At 48.0% G+C, this 18,958-nt stretch overlaps 1 protein-coding gene across 7 annotated transcripts in view; it reads left to right on the forward strand.

The window, feature by feature from the left end:
* The window catches only part of THADA (THADA armadillo repeat containing), a 349,614-nt gene that overhangs the window by 302,940 nt on the left and 27,716 nt on the right, over positions 1 to 18,958 (forward strand). For 6 of the 7 annotated variants that reach the window (XM_030921220.1, XM_030921218.1, XM_030921221.1 and 3 more), the window contains one exon: positions 2,527 to 2,658. The exons of the other annotated variant lie outside the window; for it this stretch is intronic. In XM_030921220.1, coding sequence (XP_030777080.1) covers positions 2,527 to 2,658 — 132 coding nt within the window. The remainder of the gene's footprint in view (positions 1 to 2,526; positions 2,659 to 18,958) is intronic. 7 annotated transcript variants of the gene reach the window in all.

Consider the following 18,958-nt stretch of genomic DNA (forward strand, 5'->3'; position numbering starts at 1 on the left):
TTTTTTCTTCTTAGTGACTTCAGGCATTTTTCTTACAGCCAGAGAGATATTGAGAAGGGACCTTCTGTGATTGTGATTTAATCATTAGACCCAGAGGAATAAGAGCAAAGGATGACAAACCTTAGTAAAGCTTCTCCAGTAAAATTAATACCATTTTGCAGCACATTTTCTGGGTGACTTTAACTACTCAAACCCTAGCTCCTAACAGGTAAAATGTGTATGGAATAACCTGGAATTCCTTTGTGAAATTGGGTCCTGTGCCTACAAGAACATGAAAAATAGGCGCAGTGACTCATGCCTATAAACCTAGCACTTTGGGAGGATGAGGCAGGAAGATCACTTGAACCCAGGAATTCGAGACCAGCTTGGGCAACATAGCAAGATCCTCTCTCTACAAATAATTTAAAAATTAGCCAGATGTGGTGGCGCGCACCTATAGTTCCAGCTACTCAGGAGGCTGAGGCAGGAGAATTCCTTGAACCCCAGGAGGTTGAGTCTGCAGTGTGAGCCCTTGTGCCACTGCACTCCAGCCTGGGCAACATAGTGAGACCCCATCTCAATGAAAAAAGGTACTGAATAGGTAGAAGCAAAGGACGTAAAAGTGCATGAGAGGCCAGGCACAGTGGCTCATGCCTGTAATCCCAGCACTTTGGGAAGCTGAAGAGGGTGGGTCTACCTGAGGTCAGGAGTTTGAGCCTGACCAACATGGTGTGAAACCCTGTCTCTATTAAAAATACAAAATTAGCCAGGTGTGGTGGTGCATACCTGTAATCCCAGCTACTCGGGAGGCTCAGGCAGGAGAATCACTTGAACCCGGGAGGTAGAGGTTGCAGTGAGCCGGGATTGCACTATTGCACTCCAGCCTTTTAAATTATTGTAAAGGTAGAAATTTAATAAACTGTTAGGTCTTTTGCTAGTTACATTGTCATCGGTTTTAAATAAGCCCAAGTCTCTATTATCTGGGCAACAAGAGTGAAACTTCATCTCAAAAAAAAAAAAGAAGTACATGAGAAAAGTCAAGGGCACAGCAAAGTCATTTAAGGAAAAAGAAAAATTGAAATGGACTGAAGAGGGAAGGATTTGAAGGATATAAATGATGACCATGTTAAAAGGGGAAAATATTAAGAAAGGAAGGTATTGAACCCTTACAGAACAGCTAGAAAGGATGGAGACTGAAAGGCTGAGTAAAATTTAAAGTCAGACCTGTAATGGAAAGAAGAGAACAGAACCCCAAATGGAGCCACTGTTTTATTGGTATGACTAAAGCATCAGTGACTCTGAAACCAGGTTCTCCATGTACAGATGAGGGAGAGGATAGACAAAGGGGAATTCTTAGGGCAGGGTAGTTTCTCCATTGAAAGGATGGCGATGCTGCGTGGTGGTCTTCCATGGCTGTCCAGTGATAACCTTCCACAAGCCCAGGCCCACCCCACCTGGACCAGAGGTACCCTTTCTGGGAGGCCATGCTCACCTCTCACTTTCATCTTGAATTCTATGTCAGTTACAGCAGTCCACTTTCATTTTTCCTCTTGTGAGTCACAGCCATGCAGTTTTGTTCTTGACAGCTCATTGCTTTGTGTTTTTGACTTTATATTCCTTTTGATTGCTCAGGACAAGATACTATCTTTTATTGTTCATTGTCCACAGCAGCACCTAGCACAGGCTGAATAGACAGATTAGTGGCCAGGAGTAATAATGGCATTCAGATAGTGGACCCCCTACATACATGGGACACAAGCTGCTGCCTTTATCATGGGTCTTTCTCTTTTTTTCTTTTTTTTTTTTTGGTTGGGGGCGAGGATGGAGTCTCTCTCTGTCACCAGGCTGGAGTGCAGTGGCACGATCTCAGTTCACTGCAACCTCTGCCTCCCGGGTTCAAACGATTCTCCCATCTCAGCCTCCCAAGGAGCTGGGACTACAGGCGCCCGCCACAATGCCCAGCTAATTTTTGTATTTTTAGTAGAGATGGGGTTTCACCATATTGGCCAGGATGGTCTCAATCTCTTGACCTCGTGATCCACTCACCTTAGCCTCCCAAAGTGCTGGGATTACAGGTGTGAGCCACTGTACCCAGCCTCTTTTTATTCATGCCCCTAGAGCATAATCTTGATTGATGCTTTACTTTCAGAATTTATAGGCTCAGACACTTGAATCAACACTGGGCCAGTTTCTCCAAAGCAGTCTTATGCATAAAGTTTTCTTCTAGAGAATCAGGACTCAACTAGAAGAGCAGGGCACCGGGTCTTTGTCAGCTGGGCAGCATCTTCTGGAGGCCTTGCCTAGGGCTGGTTGCCTCCAGAAAGCCTACCTCCTCCCCCCAAAAAAGACATTTCCATATCTGCTCCCTTAGAAGTCTCTCTTTGCCAATGTTTGTCTAACACTCTTTCTATCTTAACAATACCCAGAAAAAAAGGAATAGCTGCAACTCATTCAGTGCTCCTCTCTTCCACCAGGGATTTGAAGCAGTATTTGCACCTGCCTTTTAATTGCATTCTAGGTAATTCAGATTCCTTTTGGTCTTCTCAGAGTTGCAGGATACACTTGCTCTCTGGAAGTGTGTCCTTACCCTTCTGCAGAGTGAGGAGCAAGCTGTTAGAGATGCAGCCACGGAAACTGTGACAACTGCCATGTCACAAGAAAATACCTGCCAGTCAACAGGTACCTCGTTCTTATCCTTTCGCATTGCCTTATTGCTGTAGGATAGGGGTTGGCACACCTTTCTATAATGAGCCAGATAGTATCTTAGGCGTTGTTGGTCATTTGGTCTCTGTCTTAACTCTGCCATTTTAGTGAGAAAGCCACAAACAGTAGGTAAACAAATGGGCATGACTGTGTTCCAATAAAACTTTGCTTACAAAAATAGGCAGCTTCTCAGATTTGATCTACTAGCCATAGTTTGCTGACCCCTGCTCTAGGACATCCTAGAGAAAAATTATTTTTAAATGTAGAAATTTAATAAACTTTTAGGTCTTTTGCTAGTTACATTGTCATCGGTTTTAAATCAGGCCAAGTCTCTATTATCTGTGTGGTTCCATAACTCGGGAATCACGAAACTATCATTTTGTTCCTGTGTGAGTTTTTGTATGTGACAGAAAGCGACAAATGATTATGTGTACATTAAGTTTCTCTACTTTGTGTCCTAGCTGCTTATTTGATAATGACATGAACCCAGGAGGGAAGAGGGGAGTGGAAAGAAGAGCACCCTAGCTGGGGAGTCCTGAGGTCACAGCCATAGTATAAGCGGTTACAGCCCCGGGCCCATCTGGGAGGATGCCTGCTTTAGTGGACTTGGATTCTCTTGGGGCTGGGTGTCAGGAAAGGTCTCTGGATCAACCGTCCCAATGAGAAGCAAGAACACTGTTTTGAGGCAAGGGATCAAAGCTGAGCAAAGAAGTTCACCTTAATAGACAACAGAATGAGAGAAGAGGAAGCCAGATAGCCTTTGTAATTGATGCAAGGCCCCACATCAGTTACTCTGGCTGGGGCTCCTTGCCAAGGCAGAACACAGGACTGTGTTCCCTGGAAGCCTCCCGAGATGTGTGAACCTTCCAGGATCTGAATCCGCAGTCTAAATGGTCTGTGCATGCTTCTCTGCCTATGTGGAAGAAGCTAGTTTTGGAATAATCTCTCAGTGATACTGCACCAGGGCAGGTTTCACCTAGATCAGCTTTTCCTCTCAGCAGGATAGCATTTGGAACGGAGCCACAAGTGATATGCAAGCAGGCTCCCCTCAGCCCCCAACCTGCCAGACTTTCCTAATAGCTAAAATTCTGCCACTGGCAATTTATTCATTTTTCCAATTGCAGCATTTGCTTAGAAGGACACACAGAAAGCCCAGTGAGTGCTCAGTAAATATTTGTTGGAATATAATACACAGTAGATTCCGTACCCAGCCCAACTTGATTTTCTTAAGCATAATATAGGTCTTTTTCTTTAGACTGAAAAGCAGCTGGGGACTGAGAATTTTTTCAGGACCCTGATTTTTTTCTTTAATCAGAAGTTAGGCGACTGATTCATCAGAACAATATTGTCTTGTTTTAGGCCAAGCGCAGTGGCTCACGCCTGTAATCCCAGCACTTTAGGAGGCTGAGACGTGTGGATCACTTGCGGTCAGGAGTTCAAGACCAGCCTGGCCAATATGGTGAAACCCCATCTCTACTAAATATACAAAAATTAACTGGCGTGGTGGTGGGCACCTGTAATCCCAGCTGCTCGGGGGGCTGAGGCAGAAGAATCTCTTGAACCCGGGATGCATAGGTTGCAGTGAGCTGAGATAGTGCCACTGTACTCCAGCCTGGGTGACAGAGCAAGACTTCGTCTCAGGAAAAAAAAAAAAAAAGAACAATATTGTCTTGTTTTACCATCTCTCAAGGATATCAGGTGCTGGTGGTAACTTCACATTCATTCAGCATATAAGGATTTTGTAGAATCACTGCTGATGTTTTCCTCTTTGGTGTTCCAAGTTAATTACCATTGAGTCTTAATTAACTACCTTAAAAGTACATGTTGTTTCTTTTGTCCCCAAATCAGTGGTTGGCTAAATGCCACAGTAAAATAACATTATTAAGTTGTGTTAATATTTAACGTCTTCTTTGAGAAGTTAAAATTACAATGAAAAAATTAAAGTTAGTTCTCAGTTTTCCTCCAAGAAAGAAATACAACACAAGAGCTCCACACCTCTGAGATCTCCCACTGTCAGTGAGAGATGGATGCAGACGGAGCTCTGCTCTCAGACCGTCTTCTAGCAGCCTGCTGGAGGAGCTTGGGGAAGTAGGAGGTGCATTCTGTGGGGTCTCTCTGGAAAGGGTCTGGAGAGTGGAGTGGGCCCAAAGGAAGGGAGAGATGTGACACAAATGAGAGCAGAACAGTCAATGCAGAAAGAGAAGTTGGAGCCAAAGCCTGGAGTTGGGGAGAACCTGGGAGCTGATTGGGCAGCAGTGAGTGAACTTCTGTGGTCAGAACACAGGCTCAGGCCAGGCAAGGAAGAGGAGCAGGAAATGAACTGAGCAAGGCAGGGGCACCCGCTTGTGGGATGGCTCAGTGCCAAGCCCCTATCTCCTGCAGGTAATGGGAAGCTGGAGAGGGTTTAAAGCAGGAATGAGGTGGGAAGGCACTCAGAGGAGACTGGTGTTACAGGAAACATACTTGTGGAATCTCTGGCAGCAGTGTGTGAGATGGGCCAGGGCTGGGGATGAGTGAGGGGACTTACCAGGCAGGGAAATCAGCTGGGGGCTGGCAGCGACAGTCCTCTCCAGCTGCTCTCAGTAGGGATGGGATGGAGAGGAGAGGACTGATGTGTGAGAGTACTGGTTGGGGTTTGGGTAATCTCAACATGGGGAGTGCTGCTGTGGGAGGTGGGAGAGAAGGGAAAGCATGAGGTGACTTCAGAGTTTCAAACCTATGAGGTGTCCAGGGAAAAATACCGAGGCATGCCTCTGGCACTGATGTAGAAGTCAGACCATGGCATTCCAGGAAGTGAAACTACCAGGAAATCGGGAAAGGCAGTCAGACACCACAAGTCACTGTGATCTAGGACAAAGTATTCCTTAGGTCTTGGAGAGCTCGACAATGGAAATGGAGAGGGCAAAGGGAGACCTTCGTCTACTGTGGAAACAGAATAGACTGCGCTCTGTCCTGCCTTCCTCAGAACGCAGCACAGCTATCCTGGGATCTCCAGTGCTCCTTAACAGATCTAGTTATCGGTCCCCATGGGCACTTTCTGGAACCTGTAGAAAAGGCAAACGTTAAATGCAGTCATTCAGACTTCCTCACCCTAAGATATCGTTTTGAATAATTGCCTGTATGTCTAGATTTGAATTAGTTAATGATTCTAGAAGGCCTGGGGAAAATAATGCCATGATTAGCCGGCCCTCCTAAGAATGGATTTCTTATTCACCTTTTTTGCCTGCTGGAATCTCCTGCACATGCTTCACCCCGCATAGGGAAGCATGAAACTCACAGCCTGTCAACAGCTTTCTCCCTGCAACGTCCGAAGCACCCTCAGCCCTTGGAAGTATGGACATCAGGGAGCCCCAGCTGCAGGACCCTCTCTGCCCCTCCCTCCCCACTCTGTAACAATCATGGAGCCTGCAGAAGGGAATGGAAGAAATGACATTTCCAGGACTTAAGAGTAAAGGATTGAAATTCGCAGCTAGAAGAAAAAAAATGTGTGGGCCAGACTCCAGGCAAGGCTCTGCCTTCCTCCTTTCCCTGCTCTGACTTCAGGCCTTGAAAAGCTCAGGAAAGAGCTCTAATGCAAGAGCAGGAGATGCTCAAGGCTATCTCTGCAGCTCCCCACCCTCTTCCACCAAGCGGCCACTTGGATCTGTTTTATATACCACATCGGGGATTTAATGTCAGATTTCATTTAAAAAAAGGCCTCTGTGTGGGAAAAACAACCTGGACAATATTTAACTTTAAATCCCGGCATTTGTATGATTCTTAAGTTAGGCAGAGTTCTGGGTGAGAGCAGCAGGGGAGGAACCCATGAAGGTACAAATTTGTGAAGCTGCCTTCAGAGGAAGAGAAGATAAGAAAGGTATCTTAGAAGGTTAGAAGGGCTAAAAGAAAGAATCCAGTGATTGGGGTTCTTCCATAGCCTTTCCTACAAGCCAGGGGTACCTGAGCCTTTTCTTTTTGTAGAGCTCTTTCACTCCAATGCAAGTTATCTGGTGTGGCTTAGCTGGAAATACTGCAGCGAGTTAGACCGAAGGACTCCAGGATGGACTTAAGGATGGCTAGATCAGGAGGTCCCCAGGCAGAACCCCATGTTCCACTTGGCGGAGGCAGGGTGCTTCTGGGAGCTGAATGGGCCATGGGGACAGGGCAGGCAGGGGAATGGCTTTCTGGACTTCCCTCAGGCTTCTTGCTTTTCCTGGCGCTGGATCTCTCTCTCTTGCTCTTTCAGCTTCAGCCACTATTGGCCACCTAATTTAGATGGCCTGCTCCCATTCCCGTCTCCATTTGTAAGGCTCAGAAAACAGTTTCTGGCCAGGTGTGGTGGCTCATATGTGTAATCCCAGCACTTTGGGAAGCTGAGGTGGTCAGATCACCTGAGGCCAGGAGTTCAAGACTCGCCTGGCCAACATGGTGAAACCCCATCTCTAATAAAAATATAAAAATTAGCTGGGCATGGTGGTGTACATCTGTAGTCCCAGTTACTCAGGAGACTGAGGCAGGAGAATTGCTTGAACCCCGGTGGTGGAGTTTTCGCAGTGATGCAGTGAGCTGAGATCATACTACTGTATTCCAGCCTGGGCAACAGAGCGAGACTCCATCTCAAAAAAAAAAAAAGGGGGGGTGGGGAAACAGTTTCTGCTTAAGTTGATACAGGATAAGAGAAGGCACTGAGCAAGGAATTTTAAGGGGTACCAGATTTCATGCCTGTTGTTAGTGTTTTGGTTCAAGAAGGATGACTTCTTGGTAGAAACTTTATTATGGAAAAATGTATATATAAGACCTTTAAAGGGAGTAGTGGGCAGGCAAGCAGGCAGATCAGCTGTGGCTCTTTTTGTTGGAATACTGTTTCCAGGTAATTCTCGTCCCTCTCTCCTAGCAGGCCCCTTGCCCACAAAAAGTCATGTAAAACTTCTGCTTGTCCTGCCAAATATGGACATTTAGTGGGAATGCATTAAATCCCATCTTCTCGACAGCACCCCTGCCCTCCAGGATCTCCCCATTCCCTGAACCGCTGCAGCATTTGGTTATTGTATCATCACAGAGCCTTTGCTGTTCTACGCTTTTATCATTTTCCCTTTCCTGTGCTTTAGTTCTCTCTTCCCAACTAGCCCTCATGAACTTAGAGATTGTTTTCTATTAGGTACACAGTGGGTGCTCAATTTGTGTTAATGGATTGACTTTTCACCACAATCAGGTGGCAAAAGAAGCATGAGAGTACGCTTTAAAATAAGGAAACTCCAGAACAAGCAGGCAGACCCTCTCTGCTGGAACCAGCTCAAGGGGCAGCGTTTTTCACTGATTCATACCAACTAGGGTGGCAATCTTGCTGACTCGCGCACTGTCCGGGTCTGGTAGGCTGAGTTTGCAGCCTGTAGTGTTGGGTCCCTCCTCACTCCTACCTCTGAAGTCTGGGTCTTGGATTAGAGGACCAGAGAGCCAGCCTGGGGCTGCAGGGACCATGGCCCTGGGTTACCTGGGAGACACCGAAGGAGCCTCCTGTGCTTGGCATGGTGACCTGTAGAGACTGGAATAACAATGGTGTTTAGCAGGGAGGTGGAAGAAGGGAAGTAGGAGTGAGATGTAGAAAAATGAGACTCAGAGGTTAGAGAATGGAGCAGTAGGCAAGTGGCATTGTGAGGTTGAGTCCAAGCAGCCATGTAGCCAGGGCAAGGCAAAGAAGGAAAAAACCAACATCTGCACATATATATACATGTGTGCATCATCGTCACCCACAGAGAGCTGGTGAGCCAGCATGAAAGGATGAACACTTCTCATATGCCCCGACCCTTGAGCAAACAGGGAGGGAAGCCTGGGAGGAGAGAGAGAGGGAGGCCTGGGTCACTGTGACATTTTCCAGTGGCCCCATGGAGTGAGACAGCTCAGTCAGCAAAGCCCCAGGCCTGTGGGACTTCACACTGAGTCACAGATGCTTCCACCCCTGGAACCTCTAAGGCTGCCCACCAGTCTCAGACCTGCAGCAGGCCCTGTGCTTTTTTCAGTTCCTGCCAGATCACAGGGTCAGGCACTAGAAGGGCTCTGCAAGTACTGACTGCCTCCCTCCTTCTCCTGCCTTCCGTGGGCTCTTTCCTAATCACCTCAGGTATATCGTCTTCAAAGTGCCCTTTCTGCTCTGTGGTGCCAGAGCCTGGCCCCAGACTCAATATTATAGATGTACCAAGTACCTTTTTCTGAAGAAGAATGACCCAAAAAAGTTAAGAATCACTTTACTAGAATATATCCTCCTGCCTATCTCCAAGCCTGGCCTAAATTCCTCTTCAGATGAGTTACACTTATTTGCCTCCATCATTTATTTTTATTTTTATTTATTTTTTTGAGACGGAGTTTTACTCTTGGCACCCAGGCGAGAGTGCAGTGGTGCAATCTCAGCTCACTGCAACCTCCACCTCCCGTGTTCAAGCAGTTCTCCTGCCTCAGCCTCCCGAGTAGCTGAGATTACAGGCACACACCACCATGGCTGGCTAATTTTGGTATTTTAATAAAGATGGGGCTACTACATGTTGCCCAGGCTAGTCTTGAACTCCTGACCTCAAGTGATCTGCCTGCCTTGGCCTCCCAAAATGCTGGGATTACAGGCGTGAGCCACCGTACCTGGCCATTCATCATTTATATGTGTCTACTTTAAAATTCTAAGTTGGGGCTAGGCACAGTGGCACATACCTGTAATCCCAGCACTTTCGGAGGCCGGGGCAGCCAGATCACTTGAGCCCAAGAGTTCAAAACCAGCCTGGGCAACATGGGGAGATCCTATCTCTACAAAACATTTTAAAAATTAACCAAGTGTAGTGGTGCATGCCTGTGGTTCCAGCTACTGAGGAGGCTGAGGTGGGAGGATCACTTGAGCCCAGAACGTCAAGGCTACAATGAGCCGTGATCATGCCACTGCACTCCAGCCTAGGCAACAGAGTGACACCCTGTCTCAGAAAAACAAAACAAAACCAAAACTCTAAATTGTTTTCTGACCCCTTCTCTTACTCCTACTTAAGATAGTCTAGAGATTTTTCTTTTTTTTTTTTTTTTTTTTTTTGAGGCGGAGTCTCGCTCTGTCACCCGGGCTGGAGTGCATTGACCGGATCACTGTGATCAGCTCACTGCAAGCTCCGCCTCCTGGATTTACACCATTCTCCTGCCTCAGCCTCCCGAGTAGCTGGGACTAACAGGCGCCCGCCACCTCGCCCGGCTAGTTTTTGTATTTTTAGTAGAGACGAGGTTTCACCGTGTTAGCCAGGATGGTCTCTATCTCCTGACCTCGTGATCCGCCCGTCTCAGCCTCCCAAAGTGCTGGGATTACAGGCTTGAGCCACCGCGCCCGGCCAAGATTTTTCTTACTATTTAAGTATGAGATGAGAAGTGGTCAGATACAGGTATTCAGTCATTCATTTGTTCATTCATTCAACAAATACTTACACAATGCCTGTCCACCAGGCTTGTTTCATGTGCTAGTCCAAGCCAACACCATCTCTCCCCAGACTTCTGCAGCCTGGTCTTCCTGCCTCTATTTTTGTTCGCTGCAATTCGGGCTCGCAGGAGTAAAACAGATGATACTGCTCTCCTGCTCAGAACTCTGTCTTGGCTTCCCATCTTAAGCTGGGTAAAACCTAAACTCCTAAGGTAACATACAAAATCCTAATCAGTCCAGCCCCTGCCACTCCTCCCCTAGCCACTCCAGCCTTCTTTGAGGTTTTCCCACTCCCAAGCCCGTTCCAACCTCAGGGCCTCTGCAATAGCTGTTCCCTCTGCTTGGAATATTCTTCCCTCGTCCCGCATGGCTGACTCCCTCATATAATTCCAATCTCAGCTTCAGTGTCATCTGCACAGGGGTCCTGCCTTGACCTCTCAGACTACAGTAACCACCCAGTTATTTGCTGTCATTCATCCCACTGGTTTAATTCTCTGCATAATTTTATTTATTTGTTATTTGTTTCTCTCCACCGGAATAAAAGTTCCAAGAGGCCGGGCGCGGTAGCTCACGCCTGTAATCCTAGCACTCTGGGAGGTCATGGCGAGTGGATCACCTGAGGTCAGGAGTTCGAGACCAGCCTGACCAACATGGTGAAACCCCCTCTCTACTAAAAATACAAAAATTAGCTGGGCGTGGTGGTGCATACCTGTAATCCCAGCTACTCAGGAGGCTGAGGCAGGAGAATCGCTTGAACCCAGGGGGCAGAGGTTGCAGTGAGCTGAGATTGTGCCACTTCACTCGAGCCTGGGCGAAAGAATGAAACTCCATCTTAAAAAAAAAAAAGTTCCAAGAAAGTAGGATTTTTGTCTTGTTTGCAGCTATATTCTCAGAACCTGGCACATAATAGATGTTCAATAAGAATCACTGTTTCGGCCGGGCGCGGTGGCTCAAGCCTGTAATCCCAGCACTTTGGGAGGCTGAGACGGGCGGATCACGAGGTCAGGAGATCAAGACCATCCTGGCTAACACGGTGAAACCCTGTCTCTACTAAAAAAAAATACAAAAAACTAGCCAGGCGAGGTGGTGGGCGCCTGTAGTCCCAGCTAATGTAGTCTCAGCTACTCGGGAGGCTGAGGCAGGAGAATGGCGTAAACCCAGGAGGTGGAGCTTGCAGTGAGCTGAGAACCGGCCACTGCACTCTAGCCTGGGCGACAGAGCCAGACTCCGTCTCACAAAAAAAAAAAAAAAAAAAAAAAAGAATCACTGTTTCATGATCAATTGAATGAATGAATCGAGGAATGCATCTACCAAAGTAGCTAAACCCAGTAAGAAGCTTAGTGTTTTTCAGATCTATCTGGTGGGGGAACTGTTTGGATTCTGTGTTGTGAAATTGCCCTGAGGTCACACCATTTTCTTGTTATGGCAGATTAAATCGCCTTAGTCCTCACCTCTTCCTAGAGACATGAATTCAACAGCCGATGAGAAACTGATGGAGCATCTACTAAGACTGGCCACTGTAGAAAATCCTGGACTAACTCCTTCTCTCCCTTGTCGTTGCATACTGGATCATGCAGGATGAAATTTCTTGAGCAAGAGTTTCATCCATAGGGGCCCACATGCCTAGCACAGGACCGGCCCTGGGAAGTGCCCAGCAGGGGGATACTTGTCAGTTGCTCATCAGGTCCCAGATGAGGGACCAGAGCCAAGGCTGCATGAATTGATCTGGAAGGCCTAGGGGAGGTGGCCCCTTCCTCCCAGAGCCCCGTCTGCTCTTTCCCACTCTGAGCAGGCTAGTGGGGGAAGAGGGGAAGGAGAACCTCATCACCTCCCTCTTGATGCTCCTGTTTCTTTTTATCCCCTTTGATCCTCACAACACTGTGAGATACTTTATTATCTCCTCCATTTTATTTATATTTTTACGTTTTTAAAGGTGGGTTCTCACTGCATCACTCTGGCTGGAATACTGGTGGCTGTTCACAGGCACGCTGGTAGCTCACTGCAGTCTTGAACTCCTGGGCTCAAGGGATCCTCCCACCTCAGCATCCTGAGTAGCTGGGATTATAGGGACCTACTATACTTCCTCCATTGTAGATGTGAATATGCGGAAGTTCAGAGAGTTGAAGAAATGGGCCCAAAGTCCCAAGGCAGATAAGTGTCGGAGCCAGCGTTGGAGCTCTGGTGACAGAGGCCCTGCACTCTCCGAGCCTCTCTGAGTCAGGGAAAGGAGGCCAAACCTGGCATCTAGTTTAGAACCCAGAAGTTAAGAGAAAGGGATGCACTGAATGTCTTCTAAACTCACTGTTGTGTTTGAAAGAAGACACTGGAATCACAGCGTAAGAAAATGGGTTGGGGACCAGAGCTGAGATACCAGAGTGTGCCCTGGGGAAAGGGAATAGAGGGCAGATGCAGCAAGAGGCGGCAGGTGGTTCTCTGTCAAGGCTGCTGCTGTTCCTGTTCTCCAGTGCCCCTCCTGGAGGGAGGGAATCCCATGACTTGAGGGTTTTAGAGCCTCTAACTTAGAGATGTGGAAATTGAAGCCCAGGAAAGGTAAATGATTTCCACAGTGTCACATAGTAAGTAGAAAAACGAGGTCTACGACACCATCTCCTGAGGCCCAGGACAGTACCTCTACTGTCCCCCAAGCCTTGATTTATACAGAGGAAGTGACAGAAATGTAGGGATACCCACCTGAGAATAATCCAGACTCAGGGGGTAGAGAGGAGCTGGCAGGGGTGACATGGGGTGGTGTAGGGTAAGGGCAGAGAAGATGGAACACTGCCTTGAGAAGAGGGTTTGGAGGAACTCCAGCAACACTGGGGTGGGAAGAACTAAGTGTTCTGTGAAACCAGCCATCTCAGCGGTCAGCAATCAAACCACACCCTGAGTCAGCCCAGGATTCCACTGCCTTGGTCTCTCTGGGCCTCTCTCCATGGCTGACTGGGTCTTCCTCTTATTGTCAGTGGGGCTGCAGGGGAGGAAACAGAAGAGGCTAGGAATTGCGGTCCTAACCCGCTGTGAACCAGTGGAGGGTGAGGGGAAATGGCTTTTGAAGGAAGATAGTTATGTGGTAGCCAGTTATCTGTTTTCTCATTTATTCCTTCAAAAGAAAGAGATTTGACCAAGGTAGGCCATCGTCCGCACCTCCACCCCCATTCCTGCCAGCTGCAGTGGGCGGGCACAGCGGAGCTCCAGTTGCCGCATTCCAAGTTGCATGTGCTGTCAGTTGCTGTTACAGAGAGCCTGGGCCCCTGACTTTCACCTGCGTCTCAGCGAGTGCGTCACTGACAGCGGCTCCCATGATGTGCAAAAGCAGGTGCAAACATCTTCCATCTGCTGGCCAGTTACGAGTGCCAGTGAGTACCCTGGCTGGGCCTGGTTGCTGGGGTGATGGGATTGTTACCATGGCCTCCCAGTGACTAATCCCCAGAGAGACAACAACAGGCTCCTTTCGAGGAAATGAGGGTCATTTTTGCATCATTTTGCCCCGACTCTTGCTGCTTCTGAAAGCCGAGCTCTCTGGCCAAGGCGACTGACCCCTGTGGGTGATGATAAGCCCTTGGTCTGAGGCTTAGGCCATCTGGTGCTGACGCGGCTGCAGGGTGTTGTCTTCCCTGTTAGGGCAAGCCTGGTGCCTGGTGATCTTCCTTCTCCAGCTCATGGCCTCGGCTCTCCTCTTCTCTGCTTTCCTTTTCCTCAGGAACTTTCGCTTTCCTCAGCAAGGCCATATCACATGCAGGATTTCTCTTTTCACTGTGGCGAGCAGGCTTCCTTTTTGAACCTAAGCCAGTTTTAGGTGTTGGGGTCACTGCTCTGTCGGGGTGGCAAGATGGTCCCCCCCACTGCTTTCTCGTTCGTCCCTGGTTCAATGAGGATGACTCCTCCAGCCCCAGCTTCAGGCCTGACTCTGTCGAGAGCACCCCTCCTGAGCATCCCAGCCAGCGCTGGCACCTGCCCTTTGCCCTCCTCAGTTCACTCAGCCACAGACTTTTTCCATCCCAACAGCCAGATGAAGGTCAGACCCAGGCTGTCATGACAGTGCTGCCCGAGAAGTTCTGCAGGGCAAGGGTGGGGCCCAGGAGGGGCCTCCTCACTGGCCAAGCTGGGGGCCCCTCCTTCCTCACCATCCTGCTGTCATCCAAGGAGGCGTAAAGGGTGACACCAGAGACCTGGGAAGCCCTCATCCTACCCACCAAACTCTCCAGTTCTGTTCTCAGATCTCCCAGAAGATGCTTGGTGGATTGTGAAAGCCTGGGCTTCCTTGTTTTTGCTGCTCTCTTTTGACTACAGCAGTCCCCATGGCAAGACCTCTCATGGACAGAAGGGCAGAATGGAGAGTGGCTCTGGTGATGGTGGGTCAGTACAGGGAGGGTGTTTCTCTGCACACATGGGGCAGGGTGTGTACTTTGAGATAGAAAGGTGTGTTGGGAATCTGTGCACCTTTCAGAGTGTCTGTTTGTAAGGAGTATACAGCCCTAGTTTGGATGTGAATGTCTGTATGAGCATCAGGAGGAGAATGGGATGCCAGAGATGTGCTCTGACCTGTTCACTGATGCATTGTGATGAGCTAAAAGTAAGAAATCCCTCCCTGAATGTCAAAATGGCCAGGAAATCCTTGCTGTACTTCAGTCACTGCGTTTGTCAGAAATGAATTTCTTGTGAGGCTGATCTACAGGAGCAGAGGCAGAGAACAGCAGGTGGGAATCAAAAACAAAGAATTGGCCTTGACAGCAGCTTGTCTTCTCCCTCTCTCCCTCCTCTCCCCTCCCTCCTTTCCCCTCTCCTGCCTCCCCACCTCCAGCTGAAGTACTGAAGTTACTGGAGTACAACCAGGGCTGTCAGCTTGGGGCGTATCTTGAAATGGACTTTCTGAAGTATTTTCTGGGGTTTCAAGCATGAAACAGCTGGTGTTTTAGTCAGGGTATAGATTTAGCATCTGTGAGAGAAGTTAGCAGTGGCTTAAACAAGTCAGTAGCTTATTTCTTCCTCACATAGAGCACTCAGTAGACTGGTGTAATGGTCCCTATGGTAAGGGGCCCACACCTTCTTTCTTGGTGCTCTGACATTTTCAAGACACACCATCCCTCACATGGCCCCAGATGGCAGTGCCAGCTCCCACTTCCATGTCCACAATCTGGTGAGCAGGAAGGCAGGAGGGAGGGGCCAACCTGGAAGTCACATGCACCACTTCCGTGGATCTCATCGGCCAGGCCCTCGTCATCTGCCACAGGTCTCAGCCGAAGAGGCTCAGAAATCGTGTGTTGAGCTAAATGGACGCACGCTCAGCTAAAAAGCCCATTTCTATGTAAGTGGGGAGGACTGGGTTTTGGGAGATAGGAACTTCATTTCTCGCAATCTGCCATCTTCTTATTTTTACCAGGTCCTAATCACTGAGGTTCTGGAAAGTGCCAGCTGCATGGGCACTAACAGCTGGGGACACAGGGATGAATTAGATAAGAGCGTCTGCTCCTAAACTGTTGGGAGTCCACCCTCTCAGGTGGCATGCCACCTAAAATCAACAGACCTTCCTTTACATACATATATCCAAATCATGTTTTCTGTTAGCAATTTACATGGCTAATTTTATAAGGAAGTAACCATTAATAATAAGAATTTTGTTCAAAACATTCTCACCAACTCAGTAAGTTTAGTTGCTGATCCCTGTTCCATCTCTTAGGACCACACACATCACCCAAAATGCAGACACTTCCTTAGGAAACAAGCCCACAAGCTTTGCAGTTGCATTACCCATAGCAAGAATTTACTAGAAAGATAACTTTTTAATTGAGGGGGACTGGGGAGGAAGAATACACTTAGTAGAGACCAAAAAAATGGAGCAATGGCAGGAGGGAGGGAGCCACACTCAGAAGGGAGCAGGAATGGGGAAGTGGAGAGGGGAGGCCGCAGTTCAGCACCCTACCTGTTCCACCACTGTGCTTACGCATGGCAGGTCCTCCCTGAGCTGGTCAACCTGGTTAAGTGTCGCGATTCTACCCAGCCCTGTGCCCTCCTTTCCCACAAAGCCTTTCCAGTCTTTGTGTCTCTACTTAAGTCACACCCACACAGTTTAGCTCTTACATTGCTCCTTCTTTATGAGTCTCCTCCTCTCACCCACACTAAGCTTTTTAAGGGCTGAGGCCTCCATCACAGCAGAGTGGAGCATGTTACATTCTAGAGTGGCTCACGACAGGCAGACCTATTGTTTCTGTAGCACAGCCTGGTTTTGGAGTTGAATGTGGACATAGGGTTTGAGATGGGCAGCTTCCTTCGGTCAGTCCCCTGCTCAGCCTCCTGGCAAGCCCAAGGGCCCCAGCAATGAACCTGTGGGGTCAGGTTACACTGGGATGAGTTGGTAAGGGCTCTCCAAGCAACCCAGTTCCATCACACCAGAAAATGAAATTCCCCTCTTTTAAAAGCCACTCATAGAACATAGTGGTGGTTCTGCTTCAGACCCTCAAGTGTGTGTGTGTGTGTGTGTGTGTGTGTGTGTGTGTGTGTGTGTGTGTGTGTTTTCAAAAGTAAAAAAAAAAATCAGGTTATCGTCCTTGCCCCCTTAATCTGTTCCAAATGAGAACACTTAGAAAACTCCCAAGAACCCACTCTGTTAAGAAAATTGGTTTCTGCTGTGGAGTGGGTCGGGGTGGGGAATGGAGTTAGGAAAATATATGGAACCTGACAGAAGACATTGGGTTTGTGTTTGGAAAAGGATTTGGGTTGTTTTCAAGTTTTGAGTTACAGCCTGGGCGTGTTTGAAGAAGTGGGATCGTACAGCACAGCCTCTGTGGGCTTCTCATTCAGCTCCTCCTGCCTGCCCAGCCCCTGTTAGAGATGCCTTGCTTGACAGGCTAGCTGGGAAACCTCCTTCATAAATAACTCCCCGGAGGAGAGAGGAGTGATAACAGACGTTTTAAGTGGAAGCCGAGCTGCTTTAAGCACTTAGGGAAAGGCCCTGCACGAGTCTGGCCCCAGGATTCTCCTTGCCAAGCAAGGGAACGCTCTTAAAGCTTTCGGTTTGGTTCCTCTAATTTTATTATTTCTCTAACCTCTCTAACCAGCAGAGTGATTGAGGCTCTGATTGTGAGTCCTGTTTTTATTTTTCACACTATTTTTATACTTTTGAAGCTGTGGTTTTAAAATATACACTCAAAAATGTTGGCTCAGCACCCGCGAGGCCCAGGAGGTGGTCCAGATGCATGGGGTCCGGGGCTGCTCCCAGCAGCCTTTCAGTGCCCCCGCCACCACCGCTGGCCTTTGGGGATGGATGGAATGGGCAGGAGTTGCTGTAAGAGATTGGTCCAACCACAATCTAGCTTCTGGCCAAATATTTCAGATTCGACTCAGAAACTAGCAGGAATCTTGTTCTGGTGGCTTCCCAAGCACACAGTGAGGGGTCAGAACCTGTAGAGGCAGAATTCCCAGTTTCAGATAAAATGTTCATTCATCTCCAATATGCAGTGCTGGTCCCCATCGCCCTTCCATCCATGCTGAAAGTGTGTGTGTGCAGCATGGCACTTAGGGAAAAACAGTGCCAGCAAAGTGGGTTCATTTGTTTCTGTCACCACCATTTGTTGGAAATGGTTGTCATGTTCACGCTACTTTAGAACTCAGAGATGGGCACAAGAAACCTTCCAAAGCGCTGACCTCCCTGTGTTCTTCTCCAGCCAGTTCTAACTCCACCCTCTATCCTCTTGCTCTCTTCCCCCCATCCCCTGCCCCACCCTCAACTCCTCCCTTCCTTCCTTTCTCCCAATCCACAATAGATCTAGGAATCTGAAATTTCCACCTTGGCTACAAACAGCACTGAGTCTCTTTGAACAGCCCTGTCCATAAATCTTAGATTGTTTTTCATCTTTGAAAAAGTTACTTCTGGCCCAGCGTGGTGGCTCACACCTATAATCCCAACACTTTGGGAGGCCAAGGTGGGCGGATCACTTGAGGTCGGGAGTTCGAGACCAGCCTGACCAACATGGAGAAACCCCATCTCTACTAAAAATACAAAATCAGTTAGGCGTGGTGGCACATGCCTGTAATCCCAGCTACTCGGGAGGCTGAGGCAGGAGAATCACTTGAACCCGGGAGGCGGAGGTTTTAGTAAACCAAGATCGCACCATTGCCCTTCAGCCCGGGCAACAAGAGCGAAACTCCGTCTCAAAAAAAAAAAAAAAAAAAAAAAAAGAGAAAAAGCTACTTCTATCAGCAAGTCATTATTCACATGTAGGGGCAGGGAAAAGTTCACTACATTCAGACTTCAGTTTCTTTTCACTCTATTTCATAACATCCACTCCCCTGAAACCACAGACTTTAAAAAAAAGATCAGTCCTCAATAGGCAAGGTGCCCCGTGACATAGCCAGCTAGAACCAGGGAAGAAGGTGAGAGGAAGGGTAGGTTTGCCTAGATGGGGGCTAGCTGGCTCAGCCCATGGGGGAAAATAATTTCAGCCTCAGGGAACTAAAAACCCACTGTTCTTATTTTAGAGTGGTGGATTTGGTGGGGGGGGGATTTAGGGAGACAGGGTGATATTTATAATGAAAAGCTTAGCTGTATTGTTGAGGGGTGGGGTGCGGGGAGGGAGAGCATGAGGAAAATAGCTAATGCATGCTGCCTTAATATCTAGGCAATGGGTTGATAGGTGCAGCACACCACCATGGCACACATTTACCTTTGTTAGAAACGTGCACATCCTGCACTTGTACCCTGGAACTTAAAAATAAATAAATAAATAAATATTATAGTGTAATATAGCTAACAGGCTAGAACATACCTCAGTTCCATGTTACATCAACTAAAGGAGAGATGAAAGGAGGATGAATTTGGAGCAAATTAAAGAGAAAGGAATGGGGGGAGAGAGAAACAGACTGTCA

Source organism: Rhinopithecus roxellana, chromosome 17 (assembly GCF_007565055.1).
Source record: "Rhinopithecus roxellana isolate Shanxi Qingling chromosome 17, ASM756505v1, whole genome shotgun sequence".
Taxonomy (NCBI): domain Eukaryota; kingdom Metazoa; phylum Chordata; class Mammalia; order Primates; family Cercopithecidae; genus Rhinopithecus; species Rhinopithecus roxellana.